Source organism: Strigops habroptila, chromosome Z, assembly GCF_004027225.2.
Source record: "Strigops habroptila isolate Jane chromosome Z, bStrHab1.2.pri, whole genome shotgun sequence".
In the NCBI taxonomy this organism is placed as follows: domain Eukaryota; kingdom Metazoa; phylum Chordata; class Aves; order Psittaciformes; family Psittacidae; genus Strigops; species Strigops habroptila.
This window is the reverse complement of record NC_044302.2, coordinates 90151734-90177770: the sequence shown is the minus strand read 5'-3', so window position 1 is coordinate 90177770 and position 26037 is coordinate 90151734. Positions and strand designations below refer to the sequence as shown.

General features: G+C 36.4%; 1 protein-coding gene across 5 annotated transcripts in view; it reads right to left on the bottom strand.

Annotated features, from left to right (window-relative positions):
* Positions 1 to 752: 752 nt before the first annotated feature.
* The window catches only part of ZFR (zinc finger RNA binding protein), a 48909-nt gene continuing 23624 nt past the window's right edge, over positions 753 to 26037 (bottom strand). Inside the window, exons 6-20 of one of the 5 annotated variants that reach the window (XM_030511436.1) lie at positions 25411 to 25658; positions 24275 to 24466; positions 21838 to 22138; positions 20693 to 20886; positions 18713 to 18832; positions 17617 to 17762; positions 17071 to 17233; positions 15235 to 15440; positions 14863 to 15013; positions 13246 to 13387; positions 8093 to 8190; positions 7176 to 7271; positions 4033 to 4144; positions 3825 to 3922; positions 753 to 3100 (exon numbers count right to left, since the gene is read on the bottom strand). In XM_030511436.1, the coding sequence (XP_030367296.1) occupies positions 2921 to 3100; positions 3825 to 3922; positions 4033 to 4144; positions 7176 to 7271; positions 8093 to 8190; positions 13246 to 13387; positions 14863 to 15013; positions 15235 to 15440; positions 17071 to 17233; positions 17617 to 17762; positions 18713 to 18832; positions 20693 to 20886; positions 21838 to 22138; positions 24275 to 24466; positions 25411 to 25658 (2447 nt within the window). In that variant the 3' untranslated portion in view covers positions 753 to 2920. Of the gene's footprint in view, positions 3101 to 3824; positions 3923 to 4032; positions 4145 to 7175; positions 7272 to 7491; positions 8191 to 13245; positions 13388 to 14862; positions 15014 to 15234; positions 15441 to 17070; positions 17234 to 17616; positions 17763 to 18712; positions 18833 to 20692; positions 20887 to 21837; positions 22139 to 24274; positions 24467 to 25410; positions 25659 to 26037 lie in introns of those variants that run through there. The other 4 variants (XM_030511437.1, XM_030511438.1, XM_030511440.1 and 1 more) reach the window with 4 other exon arrangements.

The window sequence follows — 26037 nt, the reverse complement described above, 5'->3', positions numbered from 1 at the left end:
ATGTTAAATATGCATACAAATCGTTGCAGGAATATCTGGAGTCGATTCCAACTCTCAGAAATTTGCCAGGTACATCAATTTTAAGTACTATTAAATCACTTCTGAGTAGTGAAATTGGTCTAAAAATAGAAGCAGCAAATGAACCCATCTCATTCAATAGCTCTGTAAGATTAACAGTTCATTTAGAATTTCACAAAAGGGCAAGAAGTTGATGGACTGTGTCCAAAACCACTCCTTTCTAGCAATGCCTCTATACTGGAATCCATGTGAAACCATACTGCTCATAGACAGAACACACTTATAAACTAGGCAGACAAGCTGAAGATTGAAAAAGCTTCAAAACAGAACAGCTCACGTTTACACAAACTGTGCCTCTGAGGAGAGAACTGAGGGGAAAATTCTTGCTGTGTATATTTCTCTTTTGTGTATGATGACTATGATAACTGGGATTTTAAGATATAACAAAGAGTACTGCTGAATGAAAAAGGCGAATGCTGCTTATTTGTAAACTGGTAGCATTACTAAAACACAGGATATTAAAATGATTACTTGTTTATAAATTGATTACTTGGTCTTGGTTTTGTCTTCTTATGTGCACAGCGTAATGTTGAAAGTCAAAACTAGCGTTTTACTTTTCAAAACCTTGTTTTTCAATTCTTGGATTAAGAAGATTCAGAAGTTACCTAAAATATCCCATTAAAATGGGCAGGAAAACCAGAAACAAACTTCAAATACACTCTTCACCATAAAAATCATGGTCACAGCTTCATATTTAATGTGGAATCACTTTAAGTATACAATATTTCAAAAGATCCAGAAACTTGTTAAAGAGTTAAAAGCCAGTAGAACAAAAATACAGGAAATCCAAAATACATCTTTGACCTTTTTAATCCTAAATTTTAGGGTCACGTGCCTGAATAGACAGGTCTGATTTATGAGGAAAGAAACTTTGGTATGGAGCTGAACTAGCCACATGAATAGCACCTGTAGCTTTTGAAATAAATAGTATTGGCTAACTAGACACCATGGCAGCAAGATACCCTCTTAAAGACTAAGAAAAAGCACATGCTTTGATCTATGCATGAAGGCTGGACAACAGAAACTAATCATTTTAAAGTAACTTAAAAGCATTTCTGGTTTATAGATTTCTGATGCAGGCATTAGTAATCTTTCCTACAATGAGAAATCTTTCCTTTTATTTGCTAAAGACTAATAATCAATCCCCTAAAAATTGCACTCTGATGCTTGAAAAACACTGTATTAATTTTTTTCTTTAAGTCTTTAGACTTCATTTTGCTGAAATATTGTATTTTTATTCCACAGGCCCATGCTGTTAGCAGTAAGTGTTGCTAACAGAAATATCCCCCTACTCCACTTATTAAAAAGGTCAAAGATAAATTCGACCTCAAAACGGAACAAAAGAGTATTTTTAATAAATGGTACCAGAAATAACAAATGATTTTTGTAATGTATGATATTCTCCTACAGCCATTGATAAAGTAGTTACCGGAATGTTAGTCTATATTAATGTGTTTTATGGGTTCATAACAAAGCACAATACACATTGAAGAGAATGAGTGAAACTTCAGTTTCCAGTGTATAATGCATTTTAGTAATTTAATAAATTTTAGTTTCTATTTGTGTATTCCACTGTAGTGCTGTGACAACAAATCACACCTGTGTACCAGAGCATACATCAACAGTATGATGTAACTTTACTTACACCACTGCTATATTTAGCTTTTTGAAAGAGACATAAGCATACACTATGGCCACATCAAATAATTTTCTGGGTTTTTTCTTTGATAACCTTCACTTTTTCAGTAATACTTCACTTTTAAAATTTGAATTATTGAAAAAAAAAAATCACAGAAAGTTCATACAGGAATAGCTATAAGGAATAACCTCACAGGCACTGATATGACAAACATTTATTTTAAGGGCTGAGAGGCATTAGTATCAGATTGACAAAGTTGACTGAAGAGAACTAACTTTGTCTAAATGGGAAATGCCCACTTCTGCTTGTATGTTGAGAAAAGAAATTCAGAAAGTTATTTATTTTGGCCTTGCTATATCACAAAGTCAATCATACAAAGACCTACGCATTTAACCTAAAATTATAGTTTTAAAAGCCCTTCTATGAGAAACAAAAACATCATGCAAAACTTCGATCAATTATGCAGCTGCTTTAAAGCTGTTGCAAGACCATACTGTATATATTAGCTTTTATACTGCTAATGCACAACTAACAGCAAACTTGATTAGATTAACACAAATTTGTCTTAATTACACCGTTATATCACACTAGGGAGACAAATGCCACAAGGTGGGCAAAAACATTGAATTCTGAGCACTCGAATGGCAGGAAAATTGTGTTGTAACCCTTTCACATTTAGAAAAAGCCATAATCCTGCAGTCTCACTTTACAAAAAAAGTGTTGTAAAATATTAACTGGGAGAGGAACAGTTTATACCATCTAACACAAAGTAACTTATACAACTAGTGTCAAAGGCAAACAAAAGAACTTCTAAATAAAAAGTTAAAATACACATTGCAAGAGAAGCACAAATGCTGCATTAAATACAGTTAAGAAGACAATGCACTTGTTAATAAAAAAGACTAAAAAAAGAAGAAAAATTACTAAAATCAGCAACACATTTAAAGAAAACGCAGTGAGGGAAAACTATTTTTTCTATAATAATATAGTTTCCATTTGCAGTCTTTCCATCCATAATTTGTCTGGTAGAGTACATCCATTAAAATATTTAGAATGTCACAGAAGAGCTAGGTTGTTCTCTCCCAGATTAATTCCCAAGTTGGTTTTGGATGTTTTAAACAGACATTATTACGAATGAAGTAAAAGCAAGGCAACAAATGGACTTTTTATCACCTTCAATCCTAGCAATGGTAACAAACTTTCTTAAAAGTTATCATAATCTTTCTTGTCTTTTTTCCCCTCTGCTTCAAAACCATCAACCCCATCACTGTCCCTTCTCCTTTTACGATTATTATGGATGTTGAAGCGTTGATTCATCTGTGGTAATGGATCCATTCCTAAAACTTTGTGTATTTGACGGAATGCAAGGAGTCTCAGAGCAAACTAGAAAAAAGGTAGAAAGAAGATATTTGTCTTAGAAACAAAGGTCAATTTTAAGTACTTTGTCAAACAATTAATGAAGAAAATTAGCGGTCTAGATATTACCCTTAGCTCTCATTATCCCATCTTCCTTCCCACAACAAAGTCAACACTATAAAATGTGTTACGTCGCATTTGCTGCTTCTGTAAAAAGTACATCATCTTTGCATAAAAATATGTGTTTTAGATGCTGGACTTGCACTGAAGCAGCCAAGGCTCGTCAAACACCCAATTACACATTAGTAATCTTTAGCAAAAGGATCAAATGAAGAGATAGGGGCAGTAACCCCTTAAGCTGCAACTGTAAGTGGATACAATAAATGAAAACATGTAAGTTTAATGAAAACTTAAACTTACACATTTATTTATAAAATATTAAATGCCAATGTAACTTTAAATCTAACATACTGCTGTAGAGTGAGCATCTTTACAGATATATACAGATGGGAGTGCTTCAAACTTTTCAGGAAAATATGTTAATTACAGTACAGAAATGAACATGATTATAGATCCTCTATTGTGACATGTTCATTGCCTAGCTTAACACTGGTAAGTCCCAACTGTATTCCAAGAAATTAGAATTTATGTCTACCAAATAGCTCTATTTAGAAAACAAAAACAGATCACAAAACAAAACCACCTCCAAAAGCTGCCATCAAATTTAGTGACTTCACACGCGTTTCCTTACCTGTGCACTTGAAGTAATATCCTCTCGCTGCTGATCTGTCATTACAGCAAGTGTGTCAAACGGATCTTTTTCACAAGGGTCCAGAAGGCCAGGACCACCTACAATGGTTAGGCTAATTAGTAGCACATCTCTACCTTACTTCAACCAAGATTACAGATTTTACATTAGTCAAGCATACGTATACAGACACTGATCAAATGAAACTTGCCTTTAAGGATGATTCCTGAAGATATACACTCAAACACTCTTCTCAGTGCATCCCCAGGACTCTGTGGCCCTGTAGCGCTGCTAATTGCTTTTTCCACAAGCAGCTCCATAGCCTAGACCAACAATAAGAAAATCCAGCCAATTTAGAAGACAGATTAAACAGAAAAAAGCTGCTACGTTGTTCAGTACAGAAATTTTGAATCCATAATTTTGAAGAACATTGAACTTCATAGAGCACTTTCAGTTAAATGGAAAAAAAATCAAACATTTTTTAAGTAGTTCATATATTTATACATAAATACATATATAAATTTTTATAGAAATATTTTATGAAAATAAAGCTGGTGCAAGATTGAGTACTGATACTGATACTGATATACTTCTCATCACAAGTTGTTCAAAAGTTTTATAGGAATGTATACAGTAGCAGCATACATATGCAGGTAGACAACTTGTCTGACCAATTTTGAGGCCATGAAGCATGTTGGGTTACATGAATCTGCCAATCACATGAATAAACAGCACACAGTGAATCTAATGAAATTAAGAATACACTCTTCTACAAGACTACAGAAATTTAAAGCATCAGAAATTTAATGATAATTCCATGTTTAAGTAGTTACTAGTTCTTCAGTTTAGCAAAACTGAAGATCACAGCAAGTCTTCTCCTGGATATAGACTAACATTAACTCAAATGCTAAACAAGTGTAAAAAACCCTTGATGATAAACAGGTTTTCTGAAATTTATACATTATTTGGTATTGGTTAAAGTGGTTTAAAAGATTAATTGTATTTTAAACGTTTTTTTCCCTGTGAATATTTCCATTGTTTATTTTTATTAGACACCATTTTTTCCAGAAAAATCTATAGAAGATACTTGCAAAAGTAAAGAACAGCCTTGTTTTTCAGCATTAAATGGCTGTTTCAATACTACCCTTTTTGCAAGTTTAATTCTCAAACCATGTGCCTCTTGTTTTTTGATAGGGTTTTTTTGTTTGGAGTTGTTTGGTTGTTTTTATTTTTGGTCCTCCCCCTCTTCACCAAGTTTACAGTTGTTTACATGTTGCATTTTTACTTTCCAGGAGTAAATGCCTATTCTGATACATGCAAGTAACTATAGGCAGTGATGATTACAATCTTTCACTAAGGGTGCCTGTTCCTTTCTAGTTTAGGCTCCATTTAACTCACAAGTTTCAATTCTTGAGCCTAGTATTTGTATACTCCAACTGTATCACTCAGGATTTAGCAACAGTAATTTAGTTATTTTCAAGTTTGAAACAAAATGCAGCAGGAAAGAAAAAAAGCAGATCATGTTTTTGCATTTATTCAAGTCTAGCTCTTTCGGATCTTCATAAAATACACAAAAGTCTACAATTTAATCCTAGGAAAATGTGAATTATGATGCCCTGGTGTTTATGTGCATGAAAGGCTGGCTTTCAAGTTTGAAAAATCAACCTTCTATCTTGTAGGAACTTGACAAAATTCTTCTAATTTAGTTTCTGTTTTTAGGTACATAAAGAGGGTGTTACTAACATCCATATTCAGACTTGCTGATATCTTCTCTTTGCACAACTACTTGGGTTCTTTTCGAACAGCTCTGGCATCTCTGCAGAGATGCCTTGTAACAGGCTTCTAGCATACAGATTAGGAGGAGTTCTGTATCCAGAAATATAAATTTCATCAATCTATGAAATTCCACCTGTAACTGGCAGAAATTACACATATTTAAAACCACCATTTTCATTCTGCCATTGTTTTTATCAATAAGACTTTGCCAATAGGCCAAAAGAACAGCTGACTACACAGACTTCACTGTTGATCCTTGTCACTAACAATGCATCAGGTACCAGGTGCAAATCAGGAATCACTTACGGAGAGAATTGAGACATAGCTATGCCCAACATACTACTTCATACCTCTCTTCCCTTCTGGACATGTCTTAGGCGAGATAATGTGAGAAGTAAATATTGTTTTTTATCTATGTGCCTGCTATGTGCTGCAGTAGTTCTAAGGATGCTTTTCTAAAAGCATGCCAGGATTTTTTCTTTGGCAACTCAGTATGACAGTGATATTAAGAGGGCGCTTACATACTTATTAGCTTCTTTTGCTATATTTGTACAGTGCATCTTTAATGAAACGCAGCACAGAAACTGGCTTTTTCTTTAAATATTTTTAAAAACCCAGCAATAACTGCTTCACATTTTTTCCAGAAGCAATACGTACTATCAGAAGTAATTTAATAAAACTGCCTGCAAGCTTAGTACAGTTGTAAAACATGTTTCACTGAAATGATGCCAACTGCTCAAATTGTCTTGACAACGACAGTGCTCTTCCTTTCAAAACTAAAAAGGAAGTAGCACAGTGCAAGAGGACTTGGCCTGTGAAACAAAGCAGTTAGAGCTAAGTTTACTTCTACACGATACACACAAGTTCCAGATATTTTGTTTCAGACTAACGTTGTCCAGTCCACACACTGAACATCTGTTAATGTTTGGAGCACAAGCTGCTCTCTTGGAGAGCATAATTTAAGATAGTCAATGCAAAAGGAATGCTCCAAGGACACTCAGTGCAAGAATTAAAAGAGGTAATCCAGTACAACCTAGAGATTCAAGTGATACTGACTAAAATGCTAATGGTCACATAGCCACAGACTGTACTGAAGTACTGTGGTATTTCATATTGCAGAAGATACATACTAATGATCATAGGAATTACTGTGATTTATTCTTTCAAGTAGCCTGTTATCACACATTAAATGATTTTAAATGTGTTTCAGTAGACTCCTAGCAATTTAGAGTAGGTGGTTAGAAAAAAATAGATTCCTTCCTACAGAGTAGAGGAAAAAAATGCTAAAATCTAGAAAAGAATGCTACCCACAATGAATACAAAAGAATGAGAAAATTCCTTTTGGGAAAAACAACAACAACAAATCCAGCTCCAAATAACAAAACCTCAGAAAATTAATTTCTTAGAGGGAATCTGGATTATTTGTTGGGGAAAAACCTCCAACCAAACAAAATCCAAACAAAACCCTATATTACTTCTTGAAAAAGTCTACAGTGAAAACCTGTAGCAACACTGCCCTGTGCTTTACTTGCAGTACTATGTGTACTAAAAAGACTCATTCAAAAGAACATTACTCACCCAGCTTGGAAAATCAGACCAAGTTGGAACACGCTGACAGAGGTCACGAAGAATACGTATGATAATCACACAGGACTGCAGACCATTAGCTCTAGCCTTGAGAGCAATACAAAATCAAATTAATTAATCCCAGCACCTACGGTGAATAGGACTTGTTGAAAGACTAAAACACCACTGTTCAATGGAAGCTCAGATACAAGATTGAAACAAATCACTCTACAACTTTATTCCATGAGCTGCCATTTACAGCAGTATTTTATACAGGGTTAGTAATTTAAGGTGGTAGCAGTCAAAGTGCACAGGTTATACAAGAATAACATTTCTTGATCCCCTGTACACTTTGACCTATGTTCACTTGTAACAATAAATACAGTATCTTTCTATATTAGAAATAAAAAGGATAAAGTAAAGATCTAAGAAATAGGTATAGAGACTGAAAGGTCAAGGGAATCTGTTTGGTTTCTTTATTGTGCCTTTGCCAGAAGGCAAAGTCACTAAACCAAACAGTTGCTTCTCACCTTTCATTCCCTACACTTAATGCACTTAAAGAAATAGGAAAAAAAGTCTTAAATCTAAACACAAAGCTTTAAACACATATTCCATTATTTAAAGCAAAGTTACTCTGCAGCCTTATGGAATATATAACAAATATACAACATATGATCACCCCAAGCGAGTCAAGCTTTCAACATCGCCTTCTCAATGACCAGAAAAAAAAAATCATGTCAAATGAGCAATAACTGCATAAAGCAGTTCCTTCATACTCGACCTTCTACATTTAAATTTAGAGACCAGAAAAATATTAAGTATTATTAGCATGAACAACGCTGAGTGTTTTCACACAGTTAAACATTTATATTGCAACTGAACTAATCTCTCATAAGGCTACAAGAAGAAAGTAAAATGATGTTCCGAACCTGGAACCACTTAGCGTGGCGTAGAGCAGCCAGAGCGTCAAGGCATTTTTGCCTGTCCAAGACGTCCGGTGGGTCTTTCACCATACCCGAGGTTACATCTAAAATGGATTGAATTGGCAAAATGCAGTGAGGAATGGGTGTTTGACCAGGTGAGCAAGACACTTCCTCAACGCAGCTTCAATGTCACACATGCCATTTAAAGTTTAAACCCTTGAACAACAAATGTAAATGCTCAACAAAAGCCATTCAATCAGGATTAGGGCATCTACCCAGTATATGGATCAAGAGCATAGTATACTTTAGCTCTGAGGTTACTTTTAAATGCACTGCAGATTATGCAATGCGTAGCAGTTCTTTATTTAAGCTAACATTTGGAAAACACATATCCCCTAAAATTAAATACTGAAGGAAGGATGGTTGGACACAGTGCACCAGCACAAAGAACACAAGACAGAAGGAACACAAAAATCCACTTTAACCAAGTAGAAACATTCAAACTTAGTTTCTTGTAAATTTTAATGGTCCTGTGTTATTTGGGACCTATTCTTAAAAGAAAAACTAAGAATAACAGATCTTAAAAGCACTAGATGATTAGTAATGATGTTATTTTTATCATACCTTAAACTTGAAATTATTTTGCTTTAAAAACCTGACTAAAGGAATGCGAAATGTTCTTTGATATTACTGAGTTCCAATACTTTCTAGGACCCTCTCTCTTATTTATATAGACAAAATTCCTCAGCCCATAATATATGTGCTCCAATATCATTTAGGATGCAACGAAAGTTCTGAAAAGTGACTGCTTTAAGATTCAGCAGAAAAAGAATAGCTAAAAAAACAAAAACAAACACAAAACCAGAATGCCTTAAGGAAAATACACCAGATGTTGTATATTTAAATGTTCAGAAAAGAATTTAACTGCCAAGCTGACTGCTTTGTTACCAAAAAAAGGATGAGACCACAGGCCCTTTTGGAAGTGGTTTAACCAATGGAACTGGAACGACTAAAAAGCCAAATGGTATCCTCAGGCTACTTAAAAATTGTACAGATAGAATGCAGTGATCAGCTTTCACTTTTCTTTGTTTTACTAATTATGGAAATGGCTATTGTGACTAGTAACAAAGTATATTGGTAGCATAACTGGTGATGCACCAGATAATATGAAATAAAAATCTCTCATTCAATGGCACTAATTTCAGTAATACTTAATTTTTTAAATTTGAGGAGTTAGTTATATTGAACAACATAATTTACTCCAGTGAGATAAAAATTTAGGTAAGTCAGAGAATTAAAAAAAATTTAAAAATACTGAGACTCATGAAACATGCCTGTAATGAGATTAGGGATGCTGCAGAAAGACAGCTCTGAAACCACCTATTTTTACACAAATGTAGAATAAGTAGTAGGATAGTTTACAGAGAGCTAAAAAGCCATGAATGAACATGGTACAACTTTGCAACACAATAATTAAACTTAATCTGAAGTACTAAACCCAGATTTAAGCATTTTTTTACAGGATAGTCCCACTGCTCTGCACAGGGCTAAAAGAGGGAGGATTTTAAAATAAGAGCAAAGCTGAGAAGAACATAGGTATCTTCTCACACACATATTGCAACTTATGGATTATATGTTAAAGTGGAAAGATGAAAATCTGCACTAACAAGTCATTTACAGGGCAAATGAAGACATTTAAAGTGGTATTCCCTTTAAAACAAAACAAAACAAAAACTCAAACCTATACGAGGGAGGTGCCAGGTAAGATAACTGATGAAACAAGTACAATCTGGGTATAAAAGACAAGGAGTACATTTAGAGAAAACCCACAGCAGGAAAAAAGTGGCAAAGTAAGGTTGAGAAATTAAAAATAAAAATGGGCCTAGTAGCCTCATCATCATCATCATCTAATGGTTTGGGTTGGAAGGGAACTTAAAGATCACCTAGTTCCAACCCCCTGCCATGGGCAGTCAATTATTTACATCATCAGCCATTATTTACATTCTTCTAAAACTAATATGCAAATAGGTGACACTGTGCAAACTTTTAGCGCGATTATTAATTACATAATTTGAAACTCCAATTACTTCTAGCTCTGAAAAACTTCAATTTGGAAAATAATTTTACTAAAAAGAACTACAGTTTAAATGCACACAAGAGAATCTTACTCCGTGCTGGAAATGTCAATCTAAAATGTGCTACTAAATGGACACCATAAGAATACCCTTGAAACTTAAAAACAGACTTTGAAAGTCAGAAGTTGCCAAGGCACCTATTGCACTGAGAATACATTGACTGAAAAAATGTATCAAGGAAACTCTTAATATTTAATCTGTGGATTTTTGCATCTGTTTCACATTTCAGGATTAACCCCTTAAAGACTATTTAACTAAATTCAGATGCCTAACCTACCACCCTGTTAAGCTAAGATAAAAAACTGAATTAATTTACAAAACACAAGTGCGAATTCTTACTCTGTGTAATTTAATTTATTACTAGCCTAAATATAAGGGGTTAATCTTCTGTTAGACATGCTGTGTCCACACTACCTCTTCATTAAAAGTTAACAGGTATTTCAATTTCAGTAAGTTTTATTATGTGAAATACATTTTACCCAGTCAACTATTTCAAGACTAGTGTGAACACTGCTTAAATCTAGGAGAGAGACAAAGACAAAAAGGAGGAAAAAAAATAAAGAAAATAAAAACAAAACACAAAGTAACAGTAGATGCTAGGACTATGCATCCAAACCCCCTCCTTTGTAAAACATGGCAGGTGTGACACTGAGCTTTAGAAAACCTTGGTCAAAAATCCTTCCGATGTCTTGGCAGCAACCCCTGACAGGAATCAAGTCCCTCTGCTAGAAGGCTTTGGACCGGGGCTGTTAGCTAAGGATAAAAGAAGACACACGCGCACACATATGTGTTTATAAGTATGTACACTTTGCTGAAGGAAAGACTCCACAGCAGGGGTTAGAGCACTTTGAAGGTATCAGATTTGGCAAACTGTCAAACGCACAATACTGTAAGAAACAGTAGCTATGCGGTTAACAATTTTATTTCGCTGTGTTGTTTTTAGCCTTTTATCATGTAATGGGATTATTACACATCAAACATGATTCTACTCCACGTGCAAGTCTCAGTCTCATCTTTACTCAAACTTGTTCTTCCGGTAAAGCCTTCCTTATACCTGAACTAGCTCCCCAAGCGGGCTAAAAAAAAATGAAAACTTTAAATCATTGTAAGACACAGAGCATGAGAAGCTGCAGTAAGAAAAAACACAAACACATACTGTTACTCTGCAGCCAGATAAGCAGCAGTCTTCGTAATAATGCCTTCTTTGCTGCAGTAATTTGCAGTTCAGTCTTCTATTAGCTCTAGTTTCAAAGTTAACTTTTCTGTACATCCATTTTATACTGCTCAGTGTCTTGAAGAGAAATCTAACTTGATTTTGCTTGCCTAGAGGCAGTACTGCATTTAGCAGTGAATAAACTCACAATGATCATTTTAACTCAAGTGTGGGTCAGACAAAAATAGAGATTTGTTTCCTTTAGGTGGCATAAATTGAGGGATTAATGGTAGTAATTTGAAATTTATTTTATTCGTAGTTGACATCAAAGAATTTTAGGCCAGAAACTACCTAATCGAAATTGAGTACTGTGGCAGAAATCAGTATTGCACTTTTGCACAGTACATTAAGAAATAAACATGGTGTTTAAGGTTAACTTCATTTCATGGATAATCTAATTTAATGATCAAATCTTTTAAGTTAAAGTAGTCTTTATAAACTTAAATGTGATGTTGGGTTCGGCACAGGCAAACCAAGAGTCTTGTTACACTTAGATTGTCAAAAAACAAGTAAATTCGTTTGAGTGTGACAGTACATGTACAAAGCCTTTATAGCTAGTAATAATATGCACAACTTAAAAATCACGTACAAAACACTCTTTATGACTCTTCAGAAGTCATCCAAGTGAGAGAATGCAGCTTGAAATTTTTCTGTCTCATTATGTAGGATGACTTTGTTAACACAGCTTGATTACAATGCACTAGTCACAGCTACAGGACATTTACTAATGCAATATAAAAACCTCAAGTATTTTAGAGGACATGTAATGAGATGAAATAAAAAAAAAACAACCTTTGTGACTTATATAAATACGTATATACACAAGCACATGTATACATACACACATACAATTTTTTTTCAACCTGCATATAAGAAGTGTTAAGATAGCCTCAGTTTCCTATTTGTAGGTTCTCTGTCAAACACCAGAACCCTGTTTGCCATGATCTCTTTCCACTATGAAAATACAGGATTAAAAGGAAACAAAAGTTAATTTTATCTGACCCGTAAACAAAAAGAACCAATGTACTGCAGACATTAATCATGCTTGTTGGCTTAAAAGCTTTCGGAGCTTTGAAAGTGTTACAGAACAGACCCTAAAGCAACACTGCTGGCACCAGAGAAACTGTGGATTTCAGAAATGTAAATTGATTTACAAGCTCCACCTTTCTGCTTCAGCTCAACGACAAAGCCATTTCTTATTGTACTAGTCTGGGTTTGCCAGTTGGATAGAAGACTGATTGTAATACCAGGAGCCTAAATATACTCAAAAAGCACTCCAGACCAAAAAGCAACCTCAGAGAGCTGGAAAAAATCGCATCGTCTTTCAAAGTTAGAAGGACTGTTACCATCAAAAGTATTACAAAAGTGCATTTTAAGCGGCGCTGCTGTTTGGAATGTGTGATGGTAATACTGATCCAGTTTAAATCCCAAAACCTGTGATATGATTTCTAAAACCATACAATCTTTCTCTTTGGGCAAGACTGCTCTAGAAAGCCAGTTTATAGCCACTTGCTATAAAACACTTAGTTTTCCACATAATTTCAAAAGAGGGGAAAAAACAGTTAAGTTTGTACCTTTTCCAGAAAGCTGAGGTTGGACATAAAGTTAGAAATTTTAAAAATTAAATAAACTCATCATATAAGCATTTATTTTAACCAACTGTTCTCTACCAAGACTCATTGAAAAACAAGGTTTCGATCAAATACATGTGCCAGCATGTTGCCTTCCAGGACCTTAATGCCATCTTAAGCAGAATATATAAAACAAAAAAATGGGTGAGAAAAAAGTAACATCTTTAACAACTTCCCAACCTCCATCCCTCATGTTCTCTTCCCGAATGACTGGAGATGTCAGTGTGATAGTAACTTGCATTTTGGGTTCCACACACGAATTTAAAATTATTGCTGCCTCTGGGACTGCACACTTGATATCGTATTTCTCAGGACTTATTACCTAAATATTGAGAAACAGAAATTTCTGTTAGCATGGCTAATAAAAGCATGGGGAAGAAAACGGATTTCAACACAGCCTTTTAAACAGAAAAACAGAAACATGATATAATTACATGAAGCAGGTATCTCTGTATTCAAAGAAACCACAGTATACATGATTAAGACATACATATGGACTTGCATACTGTTTCCAAATCATTAATGAAAATACGGTCACCAGCATCCAAAGAAAAAAACAAAAAACTACCCAGAAAGGAAATTCATAGACAAGTAAGTTACATAACAAGAACCTTGACAGTGTTTGAGACAAAGAAAAGCCTCAGTGCCACTTAAAATGTCAGTTGGATATGTTTCTCATTGGAACATAGGAGCCTTTAAAAAGCACGAAGATGCAGTGGTTGTTCTTCAAGCTTGCAGTTACAGCATGGGTACTGCTAGGTACATTCTATACTTGGCTGTCACAACATGCCAAGAACAAAGGACAAGACAAACGCGAGGGAGAAATATGTAAGACTAACTAACAAGGTAGTGATTCTGAATTGCTTCTTGCAACTACATTTAATCATTCTAAATACCCCCAAAAGGAAGCTGTAGGCACGTCTGTCACTTTCTTCCAAAAACTAGAGGGACAAGTGAGTGACAAGTGACTTGTCCACAAAACCAGACCAAGACGCACATTTCTTAAATTTTCTTCTGTTCTTAACAAGAATTAAGTCAAGCTTATTTTTTAATTAACCTGATCCTGCTAAAGCTTCTACCATGCCACCGACTCTGATGAACAATTTACCAGGCAATACTGAAATACTAATGCTGTGACAAGCATTCTATAGTGATGGTGAACAGGTTTCGTTCAGCAGAGAAGGGAGACTTTATTTTATACTTCCATTTCTGGTAGAATACAGCAAATAGTTTATATTAATTCCTAGTCTAAGCATCTTTTTTTTTTTTTAAATAGCCAAATTTAAGAAAAAAAACCACCAAAAACCAAAAAAAAAAAAACCAACCGAAAACCAAACCATACAAGACTTAGGTAACTAATTGTGGAACTACAAGCCGCTGACACATACAAACTGGAAACAAGATATGAGTACAAACAACTGGCATTAATGGACAACTTTGACCTTCAGGCAACGAGCTTCCTGTAACACTGCACAAATTACCTTTATTGCTGCTGGTAAATGGGTAATAGTCTTTCTTCTGTTCATTTCTATTTCCCAATTAAATGAAATCTATTAAATGATGATTGATACGACACCACTAGCATACACACCTAGATACTTGCATAGACACAATATACAGAGAGCCAAACATGCAGCTTAGTCCCTGAATTCAGATGGAAACACTCAGAAAACGGAAAGAAACTAAACCTGAGCTATGAAATGTGGCACAGTGAGCCCTGAAGACATTTGAGTTGAGGACAGATTTTTACAGTATCTTTACAAAAATTCCAAATCTAAAAATCTGAATTCTACTTACTGCAAGTTGTTTGGGAAGGCTTTCAGCAATACGACTAAGTAATGTCTTTGAAGGCTTCTCAGCGCACAACAAAACAAGATTGACGTTTCGGTCTCCACGGAGTAGCAAACCTTTAGCCAAAACGCCTACTCGTAAAACTCCTTTCAAAGCTCTGTGAATGACAGTTAAAAGTTGCATTTAAAATAATATGAAAACCTTAAAACTAATCTTGAAGGTAGAGAAGTTAAATAAAATAGAAGTATTTCACATACTTTTGAGGCAGTAAGTGACATACACCATACCAAAACCCAAAGAGAAGCACTGATTAACAGTGTAAGGAAAAACTTCAGAAACAAATGATGAAATTCTTAAAAAAGTAAAAACCAAAAATACCTGTCTTTACTGCCATCCTTTTTGTCATCTCCCTCTTTGTTCTTGCTTTTTTCATGATCAGACATGTTGTCAGAAACAAGTTTCAAAGCACGCTCAGTAATAGAAACAATTTTCTGGACTGCCTGAAGTTCCTCCTCTGTTGGATATATAGCGGCATGTTTGGTCATCACATAGCGGTCATCAGAGGAGTCAGGGCGGCGAAGAGGCTAAAGAGATGAAAAAGCATGTTTCTGAAATCTGGGTATACTTCTAAGTTCACAACTGATAAGCGACGAAAAGCAAATGTGGCTATACAACAGAATATTCAAACCTTAAATCACTGAAATGTAACAAAACATGAACTGGTGTCCTTAACATTTTACACTGGTCACGATCATTTCTGAAAAAACATGACATGTAATAAATTTAACAAATTGTGAAACCCCAGGATCAAAAGTATCTCCCCAACACAAATATCTATTATCTGTTTATCAACTGGGAAATACTTTTATGTTGCTGCAGAATTAAGTGTCCATGATTGCATAATTCAAACAGGAAGGGACCTCAGGAGGTCCTCACCTCCTTTGCAACCAGGGTTAGCTATAAAACCACATCATGTTGCTCAGGGCTTTATCCAGTTGGTTCTTGAAAACGGCCAGACATAGAGGCTGCACAATGTTCGTGTGGTACAAAAAAATATTATTTCCTGTATTCAATTTGAACCTCTTATGTGTTAGCTTAAGCTGGTTGTATCTCGCCCTCTCATGACTGCAAAGAGCCTGGCTCCATTGTCTTTGTAAGGCACAGATAATAGAAGGCTATTATGTCCCACTGAGGCTCTCTCTTCTACAGGCTGAAGAAGCCCAGATCTCTCAGTCTCTTCTCACAGAGCACACATTCCAGAGCCCAGACCATCCTGGTATTCCCACACTTTATCTTTTATGGTTTATAGTATCTTTTGTGTACTGGAAAGCCCCAAACTGAATGTAGCATTGCAGACTGGGTCTAACAAAAGCTGACTTCCCTTCATCTACTGATTATGCTCCTGTTAATAAATCCCAGGATGCTGTTGGCCTTCTTTGCCACTAGGGCACACTGTTGACCCACGTTCAGCTTGCTACCTGCCAAGATCCTCAGACCCCTTTCAGCAGGGCTAGTACCCAGCCTGTCACTCCGCAGCCTGTTATCAGTGCAAGGGGTTATTCCTTCCCAAGTGCAGCATTAGACATTTGTCCTTGCAGAACTCCATAAAGTTCCTGTTAGTCTATTCCTTCAGTCTGCCTTGGTCCCTCTGGTTGGCAGCTCTGCCCTCAAAGGTATCAACTATTCTCTCCACTCCAAACTGATTCAGTTTCATGCCAGCTCCAAATGCTATATGCATGCACTCACTCCATCAACTTTCAATCACTGATAAGGTGCTAATGAGACAAATCCCATGATAAAATCCATGTACTACTGCACTTGTTACTGACCTCCAGGTAGAGTATGACTCACCACTAGCCCTTATCCTCTGAGACTGAGAATCCAACCACTTTTTACCCTAACATTTCTCCACAAGTAGATAAATAATGTTGTATAATGCAATTAAATAAAAGTAGTACACAAATCCAGAGTAACTTGTTATTTCAGAAGAAACAGCATTTGTCTTTAAGGCATCCTTTTGTCATTTCAGTGGACTTCTTTTGGAAGACAAGTCCACCTACACAGTTCCATTAGCATGTAATTTTTTCTTCACTTTTCCAAATCCTCTATTAAGAAACAATAGAGACAATGGAAATAGCACGAATAATTTATAGCTCCTAACTATGCATCCTGGTAAGTATGATTTTGTTTTTTTCCTCAAGTTAAGAAACTCACAGCTGGTCCTTGGGGCTGTGGAGGCATTCCTGGCCTAACTCCCAGCAGGCCTAGAGGTCCTGGAGGACCATGAGGATATCCTCCATCTGGTATTCTGCGACGGTCATCCCAGTGATGCTGCTCTTCCTCCATTCTCCTCCAGTACATGTCCTCTTCATATCTCCTGAAGCATATCAATCAAAGCGCTCTCTTTACACAGCAGTTATTACTTGCAACCATTCTAAATAAATTCTTGTAGGTCCTCACTAACTCATTTCTAGTAGTCATAAGCAAATACCACAGAACTCCAGAAACTAACTAAAATGAATGGTTATTTTGGAAGTGAGTCTGAATTTACAGCAAAATAATTCTAGTAAGTCTGCATTCCTCAGAGAGGCTGAAGACTAAAACAAAAACCCCAGAGGTATAATAAAAACTTAATTTAAAACAAGACAGTACAGAGTTCTCAAAACAAGTATTCAAGATAAGTAACTATAGAAGCAGGGTTACTTTTAGATAATCTGACTGCAGCTTTGTCTTGTTCATTGATAAAAGAGAATGCATTACCTCATTTCCATCCTCCAGCGTTCTTCCTCTTCTCGCCTTCGCCAGTATTCTTCTTTCTGCATCTGTTTCCTCATCTTCTCTTCTTGAATTTTTCTTGCTCGAATACTGGGCTTTACTTCTACTTGCAAGTCTGGGTTTACTTTTTTCTAGTTCAGAAAAAATAATGAATGAAATGTTGTTTTTCCTCTTCTCAAGTTTACAGAGCTCTTCTGACATATTTAACACACACTACTGGTCTATGGTAAATTCAAGGGGAGTAAAATGCAGTTACGGAACTGCACTGAATGAGTAGCTGAAAAAGAAACATCTGTGTCCAGTAATTTAAAGGAAGGAAATATCAACATATTACAAACAGCACGAATTCCCTTTTCACTTATGTGAGAACAAAGCAAATTAAGATTAAAATGTGAAATACTAAGTAATTTGCTATTCATTCTGTAGCAAGATGAATGCTCAATAGCATGAAAAAGCATTTAATCTTAACTAAGTATGCGTCCTGATGCCCTGCTCTTCAAGGGTTCCTCATACAGGGGCATAATCATGAGTTACTGAGTAAAATTTTCTGCCAGTTCTTCTTCTTCTTTCATCCCTCTCACGATCATGCAGGTCCACTGTATCTCCTCTGACCACAGTAGAGTCTTCCAATATAATCTTATAATAATCAAAATGGACACCATATGTCAGTACAGGTGTCATTCATGACTAAAAAATCTGCAACACTTGTGCCTCCACAAAAGGTTTATGCGGTTTATCCTGCCAAAAACATTGAGCACTATTTTACACTATTGGAAATTCATGGTAAATAACATAAAGATCCTACTGTTGCTTGCACAGGTTGTACCATATTTTAATGTTGCAAAGGTTACCTGAAAGCAATGTTCAAAATATTACAAAAAATCCAACCAAAATACAGCTTAACAGTCTGCATTACTTCTTTAAAGACTATACTCCCTAAGAAATATATCCCTCTATCTTTTTCTTATATGCTGTTTACTCAAGAGTACCTAATTTGGCCTACTCTTTAAATGTAAGAACTTGCAGTCAGTCAGCTGACATGTCATGAATTGCAGATAGAAGCATCAGCATTTCTACTAACCTTATATTGAAGTCTGTGCCGTCGCCCTTTTAAGTGCATCTCCTTGGCATTAGGATCATTAAAACTGCACTCACAAAGTTTACAGTGAAAGCGGATCACCTTTCCTTCATCATTTCTTACCTGGAAAATAAAGTTATAACACATTTGGGATGTGTTATTTGGGATATTTGCTTAAAAAAAGACCAAACAAAACCACACCAAAAAAATCCCCCAAAACCAAGCTGATGTAAACATTGATCTAATTCACTGACACTAGATTTCAGCCTTCATGCTAAAAAGTTTGCGCAGTAATTGGAAGAAGGCAAAGTAGAACTTTCAATTGACAGATACACCATTTTGCTTGGTAATGAAGAACAAAGCTCTTCCACCCCAAAGAGTACCTATCTTTAACCTGAAGCCTGAAAATGCTCAGTTGAATAATTACAAACCTGCAAATCATGAAAAATTAAATCAGACTTCACTTACATATCTCATGTCACTCACATGAAGAATGCCCCACTGAGCATGAAAGAAGCACACACAATACAAATATGTAAACATATGCACAAGCCTTTGCAGGTTCAACGCCCTGTCATTCTCGTCTTCAAGGAGGACCCAGGGAATTACAGGTCAATCAGCCTCACCTAGATCCCTGGGAAGGTGATGGAGCAGCTAATGCTGGAAACAATTTCCAGGCATAATAAGGGCAAAAAAACCATCAGGAATAGTCCGCATGGCTTCACCAACGGGAAGTAATGCTTGATCAACTTGATAAACTTCTGTGATGAAGACCAGTCTGGTAGAGAGCAGTTGATACTGTCTACCTGGTCTTATGTAAGGCCTTTGACACAGCCTTATCATAATACCCTCATACACGAGCAGTTTATGTATGGGCTGGATAAGCATATAGTGAGGTGGACTGAAAACTGGCTCAATGGTGATCAGTAGAATGAAGCCTAGAAACCAGCAGTACACCCCAGGGGTCATTATTGGGTCCAGTCCTGTTTAACATCTTCATTAATGATCTGGGTGATGGGGCAGCATGCACCCTCCGCAAGTTTGCCCATGACACAAACCTGGGACAACTGGCTGATTTACCGGAGAGTTGCACTGTCGTCCAGAAAGCAGAGATTTCACTGGGCTGGAGAAATGGCTGACAGGAACCCCACGAAGTTCAACAAGGGGAAGTGCAAAGTTCTGCACCCAGGGAAGAAAAACCCCCTGCACCAGCTTATGCTGGGGACCACCCAGCTGGAAAGCAGTTTGGCTGAAAAGGCCCTGGGGGTCCTGGTGGACACCCAAGTTGAATGAGAGCCAAGTTGAATGCGTCCTTGCAGCAAAGAAGGTGAATGGCATCCTGGGCTGCAGTAGGCACAGTATTGCCAGCAGCTGGAAGGAGGTGATCCCTGCCCTCTAACTCAGCCCTGGTGAGGCAACTCCTGGAGCCCTGTGTCCAGTTCTGGGCTGCCAGTATGCAAGAGACATGGGCATACTGGAGAAAGTCCAACAAAGGGCCCACAAAGATGATGAAGGGACTGCAGAATCTCTCCTCTCAGGAAAGGCTGGGGGAGCTGGGACTGTCTAGCCTATGGAAGAGCAGGCTGAGGAGGGATCTTCTTAATGTTTAGAAATGCCTAAAGGAAGGGTGCAAGGAGGACAGAGCCAAGCTCTTTTCAGTGGTTCCCATGACAAGACCAGAGGCAGTAGGCACAAACTGAAACATAGGACTTTTCCTCTGAAACACTTTTTTACTATGAGGGTAACTGAGCCCTGGCACAAGTTGCCTGGGGAAGCTGTGGAATCTTCATCCATGGAGATATTCAAAAGCTGCCTGAATGTGGTCCAGGGCAATGGCTCAAGGTGGCCCCACTTGAGCAGAAAGGTTGGGCGAGATGACCTCCAGAAGGCTCTTCCAACCTCAACCACTCTGTAATTCTGATTAATGTTGAACAAATTTTCACTACAATAGTTAAAAAATATAATACATTTTCATATCAATACCTCCTCCACATAGTCATGGCCCACTGGCTGGACATCACTTTGCAAGGCAGCGAGAGTTGTGGGAGTCACTGGCTCAGCTGATGTTTCTGGTTTCGCTTCCTGTGTTTGTACTGTAGCAGGAGGAGTTGTTTTAACAGTTTCGGCTGATTTCATTTCTTCCAGTTTACTTCCTGTTGTCTGAAGCTTATTGCCACCTACAAATCAAAAAAGTTAAATTGTTAACTTTCATAAAATGAGAATGTCATTACACATAATGTGCAAACTGATGACTTTATTTGCAAATATCAATGTAATGGCCAAAGCATTATCAGTCCTTCAAAATTAGTTAAAACTTAAACATATTTTAAATACAATTAAATATTTCAAAAAATAAGTTCAACGACATTCAAGTTACTTCGACACTTCATTTTTCATTTTAGCAAGAAAAACTTTTGCTTTATATAATTGACATTTTCATTATTAATTTTCACACTAAATAGACTAAATGGGAACAACTCAGCACATATATTTTAATACCTTTTTTGTCATCAAATTTTTTTATCCATTTAAAAAGAAATAAAAAGCACTTTACAACTTCGAAATGTCTGTACTAACAAATGTAGTATACTCTCAGTGTTGCAATTGCATACGTCTTTCCTTGAAAAGCAGGACGGCTTATTGTGGAACTGCTGGTTCCCATCTCTTAATATGTTATGCTCATTTCAAAATGAAACTTCAAAAAAGTTTCCACTGTTAGGTTTCCACTGTTACAAGGATGTTTCAGTTGCCCAATCATCAACTGCCAGCCTACTCCAGGTTGCCTTAACAGCCCAGGCTGTAAACTGAAACCAAGACCAACTGGACTATGAACTGCAATATTCCAGCAGCTACAATGTAAGAAACCAAACGTGGAAAGCTTCTTATACACGTGAGAGAAGCCCCTGAGAGAGGTCCAGCAGAGACAACACCAGAAAACACCACAAATTTTCTGCCCAGAAAACACCATAAATTTTAAAGTACACCTTTATATAAATTCTTATTTTCACAAGTGATTCTCTTAAACACAGAGTTACTCAAGTATAAAGTTAACTAGATACATTTGTTTTTGCTGCATTAAGTCTTATAAACAAATATAAAATAGGTTAGGTTTCAAAATAAAGACTGACTTCTGTACTTGCCAACAAAGTTTATTTTCGGTGTAGATATTTTCTTTACAGGTATATTAGCAGGAGTTGAAGATGTTTTGTTGTTGGACGCAGTGTTAAGTGGTGTGTTCGTCGTGGGAGTAAGAATTTTCACTGCAGAGGATGCAACAGAGGAATTCACAGTACTGCTGCTAGTTGCTATATTTGAAGCAGAGGCAGTCGGTTTAGAAGCAGATGTGGATGTTGAAGAAGTAGCTTGTGTAACCACGTTCGGTTCAGTTGAAGGAATGGGCTTGCCAAGTTTTGTGTGCAACTTCACTACCTGTAAAAATGAAGAAAAAATCTTAATATAAACTCCCTGGGATAACTATAAAAAGTTTTGTAACACAAACATCAATGTAACTAAAAAGATCAATATAACTAAAAGTTAGTTATTGCTTCTTCACAAAAAGTGATCTTGGCAATCGAATAAACACACAAGAAACCCCTACACATGTAAAAGCTCGTCACCTGTGACAAGTAAGTAGTTAATAGTTACCTCACACTGCTCATTTCCATTAGAAATTCAGACGTTTACTCTGTGCGGATGAGAACAGAAAGCCAATAAACTCAGAAGCCAGTACAACTCAAGGAAACATTTTGCTCCAACTGTTTCGATGTGATTGTTTTGTTGCCTGGTTGCTTTTACTCTCCCTCCAACAGCATAGTGCACTGAACTATTTCATTTCCAAGTAATATTTGTAAATAAGGAGATATTTAATACAGATTCAACAACACTGTCTCCTTTGATCACTGTGTTTCAAGACTATTCATATTTAAAGAATTTCCAGGTTACCTAGCAAAACCAAACAGATTCCTTAGGCAATGGTTTTCTTTTTTTAAAAACCACAACAAAAAAAGGCACATCTGCAGAGATAGTTACGAAGAATGCACAAGGTGTACTTCAGAGCTCCTTAGTATCTCATACAAAGTAAAGAGGTATATACTTATTCTTAAAAGCAACAAGCAGAGGCCTTTCCACAACATGCTTGAAATAGAGTAATACTGATTTTTGGTGACAGCTTATCATCACCTGAAAAAGCAAGGCATATAATCCATAAGAACAAACCACGCAAAATCAAAACTGAAGTCCTGGTTTTGAAAATAGTCAAAAAAAAAAAAAAAAAAAAAAGAAATCTTTGAGACATGCCTTTAAAGCAAACACATGTACACAATCATGATATGCTCACAACTGTATACATAAACTTCTTAGGTTTTGTGGGGTTAAGTATGTTCACCATCAGAATACACAGATTACTGTCACACAATTCTGTAAATTTAAGTTCAAGCAACTCTTCAAAATTACTTTTTCCAGCAGAATGCACAAGATTCTTCAGTGTACCACAGAAATAGAGTCCTTTGAGATTTCATTCTTACACTGATGATGACCTAAATTAGCAGAAGTTAGCAACTATCTATGAGGCAGAGAAAGCCATATGCAAATATATAAGGATAATATGTATACTGTACTCCATACACCTATGGAGTTGTTGGACACAACCCAAAAATATAATGGCTCAACTTATTAGGGAAAGAAACATTAGGCAAGTCTATCTAATTATAATCTTTGCTCTTGGGGGAAATTTGTTTTAAATCTACTATGACATTATTCTAACATGTACAGTTACTGATGTCACTTTGTACAGTGTTCTGAGGTGCAAAATATTCAGCTACGAAACCTGAATATTAATACTGTATTCGTTACTGACATTAATCTCTCCAGAGCCATGAGGAAAATCTGTATGCTGACACTGCTTTTACTATTGTATGGCTAAATTTAAAACACAGGTCACAGGAGTCTGCAGTGCAGCCACAGTCTTTATTCCGTAATGCCCACCTAACTGCACCCAAACAGTAGAGAAAACATGCTTATTAAAAGTCTTCCAATTTCGTTATAAGATCTACTACAGGACACTGTTCTTTGATCCCAAATGCCAATTTTCTTTGCAAGAAATATCAAGGAGTGATATACATAATATTTGTGTTCCTTGGCATTGACTCAGTTTACAGTGTTTCAAAGTGCACTGAAAGCTTCACAGCACCAATTAAGACAAATATCAAGAAAAGTCTTGAAAAGAGTTAGGGGGCACAAACATGCAACTGCATGTCCTCATTGACTCTTTTCTCCCATCTTACTCTACACCTTCTTCCTACAATTTACACACCCTCTTCTCCCTGATGCCCCCAATACACCCTCTCGCCACTGACGATACATGGCAGTATTTGTCCCCCTCTCTTCCAACAAGGCCCTTCTAATAGTGAGCTTAAAGATTAGTTGGAAATAAAAAGCAGACCTAATTGTCTTTAAACAAAATAATTATATTGTATGAGTTTTGCGTATTTTCTTCAAAGATGAGAAAAAGTGATGTGAAGAAACACACAACTGACTTGTATAATACGAACAAGAAAAAACTCTTACTTTCTGATGCTTGGCTCCACGGATATGGGCAGCATAAGCATCTGCCCCTGTACAAGATACATCACAAAGCTCACAGCGCAACTGATTCTGAGTTCCACGAGCAGAAGTGCTGCTGTTATTGGTGTTCTGGGAAGCTTTTAATGCTGCTTCTTTCTTTTTGTGTTTCTGGCCTTCTAAGTGTTCTTTGTAAGTCTGTTTAAACAATACACACACAATAAGCTGTCTTTGTACTGCTTGTTCATCATGATCATTCACGTGAATACATGTAATACAGAACATAGCATAAAACACATGCTTTGTGTAACAAATATTTCCTACACTGAGCATTTCTTCTATATGACACGCTCTAAGGCATTAGCAGGCCACTTCTAAGACCAGTAAATTTTCTACTCCACCACTAGGATTCCATCAGGTAATACAATATGGGCTTTTCTCCTCTAATGTCTCATTTCCTCAATCAAATACTGTCAACAGATATCACCATTGAAAACCTGATGTGATCAGAGAACTGCTGTTTCCTGCATTGCATTTAACTATTCTCGATTTGAATTTTCCTTGAACAAGACCACAGTGATCAAGAGAAGTAAAAAAAACAATTCAAAAGAAGGCAGAGCATAAATAAAGCAGTGCTGAAAATGAAATGCAGAAGTTGGTATTTTTTCATATACAACAGTCGTTCTAAATTGCTCTCTGGCAATCTAAAGAGCAGGCATGGTGGGAAATAATGACAAGTTTACTGAAAGAGTAGGAACTGTTTAGCCAGGCACACACATAAACACTCTGCATGAACTGGTATCTACTTCCTACACACTTGAATACACTTGCAGGCTTACCATTCACAAAATCTATGTAATTCCATAGTTTTGAAAAAAGTATTATTTAACAACTTTGCTATGCTAAAAAAGCAAATCAAATTCGAAGTTTAGAATATTTCTGAAGTCCAAAGCACAGCTGAAGCTTCTCTGTAGAAACTCAGGGGATGTATCTTTTAGTCTTCTCATAGGAACTCTTTCTACAACAGTGCACGTTTTTATTTAATTATTCCTTTGATAGAAGTATAGAATCAGGTCTTTAAAAGTTAACACTGAAGAAATTACGACTAAACTTTATAGCAGAATATTACATAACAAAGGTACCTGTGGTCCAGCACAGCTGATCTTACAAACATCACAGTAGTGGATCTGGGGTGGTTTGGGAGGTTGTTTTGGTTTCAGTTGCTTATTTTGGAATGGTGCCTTTTTAGTAAAGGTGGTCCCTGTCCAAGCAGCTGTTGCAGCTGCAGCAGCAGCGGCTGCTGCTGCCTGTTTCTGTTGCTGCTGCTGTTGCTGGTAATAGGACGATGCAGCTGAATACACTGCAGCTTCGTAACCAGAGTAAGAGGTACCTCAAAGATCAAAATAAAATAATGTTATATCACTGTACACCATGTATCAATTACATAATACACTAATATCAAAACATGTTGCATAATAGAGTTAGAAGGTGGGGGACAGGATATAAATGACTTATTGAGATCTTGTTAGGCAGTCTGAATTTTTCTTGATGTTTCAGATTACACAAATACATAGCTACCAGTTGTATCAGGAATGTATTTGATTCTAGACACATCTTTGCAGACACACAAATATGTTAAATACATCAAAGCATCCTTAAAGAATATGTGAAATTTCTGGTATGTCTGGTAAGACCAAGTATGTCGTAACAAGAATTTCAGTAAAAGATTTATCAAAGGCCAACTGAAATAAGCAGTCTTCCAGAAACAG